The sequence below is a fragment of the Cricetulus griseus genome, chromosome 3 (assembly GCF_003668045.3).
Source record: "Cricetulus griseus strain 17A/GY chromosome 3, alternate assembly CriGri-PICRH-1.0, whole genome shotgun sequence".
NCBI classification, from domain to species: Eukaryota; Metazoa; Chordata; class Mammalia; order Rodentia; family Cricetidae; genus Cricetulus; species Cricetulus griseus.
This window is the reverse complement of record NC_048596.1, coordinates 19,962,682-19,970,933: the sequence shown is the minus strand read 5'-3', so window position 1 is coordinate 19,970,933 and position 8,252 is coordinate 19,962,682. Positions and strand designations below refer to the sequence as shown.

The 8,252-nt window shown below is 53.7% G+C and overlaps 1 protein-coding gene across 1 annotated transcript in view; it reads right to left on the bottom strand.

The window, feature by feature from the left end:
* Positions 1-2,703: 2,703 nt before the first annotated feature.
* The window catches only part of Slit1 (slit guidance ligand 1), a 150,622-nt gene continuing 145,073 nt past the window's right edge, over positions 2,704-8,252 (bottom strand). The window contains exons 32-37 of the mRNA XM_027407335.2: positions 7,845-8,073; positions 6,229-6,359; positions 5,650-5,804; positions 4,399-4,687; positions 3,822-4,033; positions 2,704-3,014 (exon numbers count right to left, since the gene is read on the bottom strand). Of these exons, the coding sequence (XP_027263136.1) occupies positions 2,776-3,014; positions 3,822-4,033; positions 4,399-4,687; positions 5,650-5,804; positions 6,229-6,359; positions 7,845-8,073 (1,255 nt within the window). The 3' untranslated portion in view covers positions 2,704-2,775. The remainder of the gene's footprint in view (positions 3,015-3,821; positions 4,034-4,398; positions 4,688-5,649; positions 5,805-6,228; positions 6,360-7,844; positions 8,074-8,252) is intronic.

Here is an 8,252-nt window from a genome sequence, read left to right as displayed (position 1 = left end):
GAGCCTTGCTGCCCTGGGAAGGTGAATTCTGGTATCAGCAGACTCATTTTGGTGAAGAAAGAGACTAGGCAGGCAGAAAGTGAATCAATGTCATGTTCACACGGAAGACAATGGACAATACTGACATATTCTAAAACAATACTTCTGGGGAAAGGATAGGTGCAGCTCCCTCAGGGACTGTTTTAAGCCAGTTTTAAGAATTGACTCAAACAAGACTACAGGAAACCCCCAAACAAAAGTCACAGCCACATAGCATCTGAAAATCAAAAGATACTGGAGGTTGACTTTAACATATAAAAATACTATAACAAAATGAAATACAAATATATATTAGAATCTGTAAGTATTATGTATAAAGAGATACTTTCATGGTTAGGCTAACAGCAGGCAAAGAAGAAACAAAGCCGATCTTTTCCATTTTTTAACATCGTCACAGGCCATGAGCAGTGCTGCTCAGTACCAGCTCCTGGAGGACTTGCCCTGCTGGGTTCTCTTCTGTGCATGTCTAATGGAAACAGCCAGTGGTGACCACAAAGCAAACTGAAGGTCTTCACCAAAGGAGAACACGATGTGGAGATGATTTTTCAAAGGGCTGGTCTCATAGTTGACTTCTTTCTTACCCCACCTTACAAACCCAGTTGTGAACGGAATGGGTGTGATGGACCAGGCCCCTTGGCTTGCCAGGAAGTGACAGAATCAAAGGTAAAGTTGAGCCTGGGGCTCATGGCTCTCTCACCATTGTGCCCTCACTTTGCAATGAATCTTGATCCTTAGATTCAATAGGAAACTGGAGTGGGGGGCAGTGGTGGGAGGCAGAAGGGTCTTTAATGTTCACAAGGCTCTCTGGGAACCATTGCGTCACCTCTCGCTTCCCTCCCCAAGGCCTTGGGGAAAGATGGCATTCACAGAGTGAGCAAACCTGCCAGTCCATTCGTCTCAAGCCTGGGAATTGGTTTTTCCAATGATGGTGGCTGGGAATGGTAACTTCTATAGGGCTGAGGAGGCCAGAACACGTATTTCTAGAGAGGGACATGACGCTACATGCTTAAGCCTCTCTGAGGAACCTTGTGTAGCTTCTTGCCAGGGTCCCACAGTTGTCTGGAAGCTTGGAGTAAGAGAAAGACACGGGGCAGAATTGGGTAAAGCCCCTTAGAGGCCTGGGCCTCTGCCCTCTTGGGGAGTTGCCGGTCTATGCTCAGGGCCTTAAGAAAATTGTGCCTGCCTCCCTTCCCCAGCAAAGGGTGTACCCAGTCATGAGAACGTTGGCCAGTTGGTCAGGGCAGGGCTTTCTTTCCACCCCTGAGTCTCACTAGCCTGAGAACCAAGTTCTCGAGTCACACACAGGAGGCTAGTGTCCTCACCAGTGCTGAAGGCTCCTCTTGGTGTCCACATGGGCAGGGACACACGTATAAGACCATTCCATGCTCTGTACCTACACTTCCAGATGGAAGTAGCCGATAGAAGAACATGCTCACACCTCTGACCCACAAAGACATCCCACCCCAGCCCACCACACAGACCAAGGCTACACCCTCTCAGAAAGAAGTGAGAAAGTATAATGCTTTCTGCCTTCAGCAGCCCCATTAGGCTCAAACCTCATCCATGTTTCACTCTGCTTGGAAGAGAAGCCTTTGTGTCAGCCCGCCATGTGTCTATCTGGTAGCTTCAAGCAGCCATCACCCCTGGAGTGAGGAGCTGCAGCCTGGCTATTCTGGGCACTCCATGGCGCTTAGGAATTAGTTCACATCAAGGTTGCACTCCCACAGAACTCACACCGGGTTAGGTACATGAATACCTGCTAATTGAAGTTAATGCAGATGACTCTTCTAACTCCTCATGCCTCCCTCCTGAGACCAGAGAGGCAGTGTCTACATGGTTCCTATCTATCTACCTTCCTGCTTCACAGCTGCAGACCTAAGGCCCGGAATGGGCAGGATCATCTGACCTTCTGTTCTAGATGGCCTCAGTACAAGGCTCCAAGCCAGGTCTCCAGTTGAGGAGTTCCTGGCCTCACCCAGCTGCTCCTCACACCCTGTCCCTCTCTGGCCAGAGGCACCTGCAGCCTTTGGCTAGGGCCCAATGTCCCTTTTGTAGCCAGTGATGTCTGTTCAGCCAGAGCCAAGAACCCCTTGCCCTCTTTGGTGGGGTCTGTCACCCCAAGCTAAGAGCCCCTCATAGAAGCTATCATGGTCACTCCATACTTAAGGATTCAGAGGCCTGGTCCTCCTCCAACCCCACCCCACCCCAACCTCTTTCCCAAGATGTGGAGGCAATGAGCTACATGACTCAGGAAGAAGGGTCAGCTCCTTCGCCGTGGCAGGAGGTCCACTTCTGGAAAGTGGCCTGCTGCCAGTAAATGTGGCTGCAGAAGCCAGGCCAGAACCCGGGAGGTGGCTGTCCTCAGAGGGACCAGAGGCTACTGGGACATTAACGCTGTTTCAGTCCAGCCAGGGTCACAGGCCAAGGGAGAAGCAAGTGGAGACAGGGTTAAGTCCCCCTTTTCAGTCCCATGTAGCAGGCAGAGGAGTGCCAGCATCTTGCCTCCGTTTGCGGCCTGACCTCACACACACATTCATTCAACAAGTATTTATTAAGCGCCTATCTGTGCAAGGCACTTTGGGAGAGGGCGCGGCTATTCAGGCCTTGCTTGCTCCTCTGCCCTGGCAGTGCAGTCTGCTGGAAAGGCAGCTTCAGTGTCCCCGCGCTCACCAGGACCCAGGCGCCATCCTGGCGATGCCCGCACCTCAGCCCAGCTGCTAGTACGCCACCTGCACGTTATGCACACTGGGCACAGCCGCACTTGGTGGGCTTCTCCACCTCCTCAGCAAATGAAGTCCCGTCGCTGCACTCGAAGCTCAGCTTCCTCCGCTTTAGCCGTAGGCCCTGGCAGCAGCCCTGGCCTGGGCACGTGCCCCGGCACTCCACCCATGACAGCGGGCGCGTGGTCTGGCAGATGGAATAGCCCCTCTGGACCCGGTGAAAGTCCCGGACAGGGTCCCCCCGGCACTCGGACTCTGGATGGGACAGATACCAAGAGAGAGCCTCAGAGCACACGGTAGGAAGCAGGAGGGGGACTGGGCAGCATCGTAGGAGGGCTCTGCTGGAAGGGTTCTCTCACCCCTGTGTCCCAAGCATCCTCCCCCACCGTCTCTGCATGCACCTATGCCAGTTTCATCCTGGGCCCACAGAGTGACTGGGCAAGGAGGAAGGAGCTAGCTGCCCAGGCCCTACAGGCCACAGTGACTGCCAGTTGAGGAGGTTCCCACTCTGCAAGAAGGGCTGAGGCCTGGAGGCAGTGGCGTTGTGGAAACGCTCCTCGGTGGAGAGGATGACCCACTGACCCTATGGTGTTCAAGGCTGAATTTCTCCATCTTCCCTCTCCCCGGCCTCGGCAGTCTGGAGTCTAGCCAAAGTATCTTGGTGAAAAGGCCCAGGGAAAGCCTGGGACAAAATCCCCCAACCTTCAGACATCCTGCTACACCTACGTCCAAAGCTGATAGAGCAGGGTGCTCAAGCCTGGCTCAGAGCTGTTACTGGGTATGCCTGGATGGTCTCTTCATGGAGAGACCTTAGCCATGAAGGGCAGGGCCCTGGAAAAGGAAACAGCAGGGCAGGCTGGGCCCAGGAGTGGAAAAGGTGGAGATCTGTGCCTAGAGGGCAGGGGCAAAAACCCCAGTGGTCCCCTATGTACCAGAGAGGAGGGAAGAAGGAGGAAGAGGATGGGAGGGCTAGCTGCGGTTTGAGGGTGATAACATGAAGCTCCTACAGCAGAGTGGCGGGGAGGGTCTCTGCAGAGGACAGTCAGGAGGGGGCCCCCTGACCTTGCTCACACTGCTCGCCTGAAAAGCCTGGGTTGCACACACAGTGTGCCCCTTTGGTGGCTGAGGCCTGGCAGTGGCCATGAAGGCACTGCAAGCCCCCACAGGGCTCCGCCACAGCCCCGACCTGGTTGCACAGAGCCCCTGAGTACCCATCCTGGCACTGGCAGCTGTAGGCAAGAGCATCAAGGGGCACGCATTTCCCATGGACACACCTGGAAGAGGCAAGAAGAGACATGTGAGAACATGCTAGCCCATGGGCCGGCCACAGGCTGTCCCACCCCACCTAGCCTTGCACGTGGTTCTGTTCCCAAGATTTAAAGGGGCAGGGGCCAAGATGTAATTCTCTGCTTGTCCTTTTTCAGTTAGTAAGGGCTTAAAGTCAAGTAATAGTAGTAGTAGTAGTAGTAGTAGTAGCAGTAGTAGTAGTAGCAGTAGTAGTAATATCTTGTGTCAGGCCACACACTCCAATTTAAAGATTTAAAAATACAGCTCGTAGACAGTGCTTGCCATAAACAAATGCCCTTGCAGAAAAAGGACAGAGGAGGGTGATGGCCCTCTTGGTCCATCCCAGGCTTACTTGTGGCCATGGCAGGGGCCATCCACTGGCTGGTCACAGTGCAGGCCCCCCCAGCCAGCCTCACAGTGGCACACAGGCCCTGGGGTGGCGTTGGGCTGGCAGATGCCATGCAGGCAGTAGAGCTTTCGGCAGGGCTCACAGCCAGGCACCACGCCTGGCTTCATCTGTGTCTTGGTGAAGTCCTGCAGTTCATTGTTGATGTACAGATTCCGGATGCAACCGTGGAAGCTGGTGCCATTGAGGATCTGCCAGAGGCGGAAGGCAGCTGAGTTCACGTCCACGGGCATCCCTGAAGTGGCAGGAAGAAACAGTAGACTTCGTTGGGGTTGAGCCATGCCTGTTGGACAGCTCTGCAGTGTCTCCTCTTGCCCTTGGGCTCTGTCCTATCTCTGCAGAGGCCTCTTGCCACCCTGGAGGATCAGACTCCTTTCTAGGAAGATGTAGAGAGTCTACTTCCTCTGGGACAAGAGCTGAGAGTCAGGCCAGCATAGCCAGTTGACCAGCTAGACTCTGGGATGCCTCTTCCCTAAGTCTAGCTATCTCCCCCTGGGACTCCTTCCTTCCCTCTGGGACATCTGCTTTCATTCCTGGAGACCCCAGTTGAAGCAAAGAACTCATGTGCAGGGGGCACTTTGACACTTGCTTTTGTGCTAGTGGCTTCACAGCAACCCCAAGGCAGAGGCTGCCTGGCCCTGCCTAATATGTTCAGGGGCTCATCTGAAAGCCTTAACTAGTAGGGATAGAGCTGGGATCACATAGGGGGCCGGCACTCCCCAGGCTGAGACAAAATGAGGACAGTTGCAGGGGCTTCTGGCCTGCAGCACCTGCAGTCTCCAGCTGGTGTAGGACTCTATGCTGAGTCTCTGCAGTTTTTCTGGCCTCTGAGGGTCTAAGACTAGAATTGGATCCCAGACATGGGAAATTCCTTCTGGTCCAGAGCCAAGAAGGGTGCCCGTAGTATGGAAGATAACTGGGAAAGACCCATCCCTTCCCAGGCCTGTTAGTCATCCTTCTTGGTTAGTCTAGGTTGGCCAGAATGCAGCTAGAGGCCACCCAGAGCAGCACAAACCACCAGGTTAACCATTCAATAGGACCACCTCATCCTTTGGCATCTCCCCAGCCATAGCACAAGATCTCCTGGCCAGCCTCAGACCAGAAAGCACAGGAGGTCCCTGCCTGGAGACAGCATCACTGTGGCTAGGTGAGAGGCTTGAAGAGGGATAGCTGTAGCTCTGTCTGGAAGGTCCTCACCTCCCACATAGAGGGGGGCCTCGCTGTTGAGTGTGTAGTGCTTGCCAAAGTTGTCCATGGTCATGGGGCTGCCGCCATCGATGGAGAGGTTCACCATTTGGTCAAAGGTAACCAGCTCAACAGTGTGGAACTGCCCGTCATTGATCGTCTCAGCACTGGAAGGAGATGGGAGGGGTACCCCCACCCAGAGAATGAGCCTCAGGAAGATCCTAGCTAGGCACATCCCAGAAAGTCCATCAACCCAGCCACTGCTTCCCAAGGAGACAAACCTCTCAAGGGGACCAAGCAGACTTTGGCCTGATGCCTCCTGTTTCCCCTTTCTGAGGCTCAGGGGAGGCTGGGACATTTGGAAGTGAACCTCTTCCCCACTTAGGGGCTGCCTCTGAGGTGAGGTGAGATGGGGAAAAGTGGGTGCCAAGGAGCCTCAGCTCCAAGTGGGATGGACTCAGGAGACCAAATGGCCTTTCATCTTGGCCAGCTGAATTTCTGTAGTTCCAACAACCACCTGTTCTTGGCCCAGGAGTCCCATATCCTGGCAGTGCCCACCCAAGGAAGGCTGACAGCCTGAGGAAGTCCTACCTGTAGATAGCAGAGCTGGGGTAGCTGCCTGGGTCATAGCTAACACGGACATGGCCCTGGTACAGTTCAACTGCGATGTGGTCATTATCCCCATTGTACAGGAGGATCCCGTTGTCCTCTGCAGTAGACACCTGAGAGGCAAAGGCACTTTCTCTCCCATGCCACCCCTCACAGAGGCAGCACAGGCAGGTACTTGAGCAGAGGAGACTTAGGATTGGAAGGGTGAGCTCATATGAAAACCATTTTCTCCCCTCTCCTCTTCCTGACCAGAGACCCCTCCTTCAGAGTAGCTGATCTAGTCCACAAGTTCCAGGTTCACTTGTCATTCACTGCAGACCAGCCAGCACTGGACAGCAAAAGGCTGGCTGGGACCTGGAAAGCATTTGCCCAAGAACAGGTAAAAGACTAGATGCCCAGTGGGAAATAGGCAGTACACGGCCACCACAGTGTGGTATGGGAGCCCCCTGTGAGCCTTGAGGAACTGGCTACAGAGGGAGGGAACTAGAGAGGAAACACTGGAAGGTTCTCCCCGCTAGAGCTCTTTAATGCTGGAAGCATATGCTGGGAAACAGGGTCTGTGGTTGGAGATGCAGGAATTTGGGAGGAGGTCCCCATGGCTGTGGAAAGCATGATTGCTTCCTTCTGTCTAGGTCCTCCTCCCTGCATCCTTCTGCTAAATATCCTGATGCCCTAGCTCATTTCCTTGGACCCTTGGTCCTTGGATTCCTTGGATTCCTTGGATTGGTCAAGGAATCAGTATGTAACAAAAGCCTAGCCAATCAGAGAGCTTCCCTTGAGACCATTGATTGTTGAATTAGAGTGCAGGCAAAGAAGAGTCCCTTTATGTGTGACAGTGAGACCTCCTTCCTGAAGATGTTACAATGGCCTGAGCTACGGCTGGGGCTGGACTGGGGCCTGGGCTTGTGTTGGGCCTGGGGCCAGGGTGAGTTTTGCCTTGAATGGATAAGCTGCCTGCTATCTTGCTGAGGACAGTGTGAGAGGAGAGAACTGGGCCTGTCTGAGGGGCTAAGGAAGAAAAGGAAGAAAGGTAAGGAGAGATATTGGGCACTTGTGCCCAAGAATGGAATTTGACGCAGAGGGGTCAAGAGTTTGAATTCTCTTGGGCAAAATACAGTAGAATTTGCTTCCCCCTCTTGCTCTGGGACATATTCAGCAAAATAGAAAGGTTTTTCATCATTTGTTGAAGTAGAACCTGGTTTTCCCCCTCAGCATGATGATGTTCTGAGATGACATTGAAGAAACAAAAGGGCATTTAGGAGGCTCCCAAAAGTATTGGTTAAAGACAAGCCCAGAATTCATTCTGGCCACATGGAGCAAGGCCGTCTGCTGCACAGGAGGCCAGAGCTGAGCAGAAGGCATGATAAAAGCCTGTGGGCAAGGCCTCTGGCAAGTTTAGTTTTCTGGATACTGTCACTGCACAGCTGTCCCCGAGAGACTCGGAACCTTTACATGGCACTCAGAGTGACTCATCCTAACTGGAGGACAACAGCAATTCACACAGGCTCCTGTGGGCAGAGGTGTACCCTCACATTCTAACGAGCCCAGGTCCCCTGCTCCCTGACTCCCTGTGAGTGATCAGGTCCCAGGGCACACACCTGAAGAGTGATGTTGGCTCGAGGCCAGTTCTGTAGGTCAGTGAACTGCAGGTAAGTGTCTCGGTCCACAAAGTTGACGCCGAGCAATTTCTCACATTCGGGGCCACCGAAGCCTGGCAGGCACTGGCATACAGGCCGGCTGCCCTGGTCTACACAGTTGGCCCCATTCTGGCACTCAGTCCCCTCACAGGGGCTCCTGGGGGCAGGTGGAATCTCACAGAACTGTCCACTGAGAAGAAAAGACACAGATCAGGGAGGGTGGGGCCAAATGAAGGGGAGGGAATCTCTCCCACTGTGCTGGTCAGAGATTCTCTAACCACCCCAGGAAAATGGACCCTTAAAGTGACAGAAGATGTCCTTTGAGAACGTTGAGTTGCGGGAGGACATCCTGCAGCAGAAGCTGCAGCA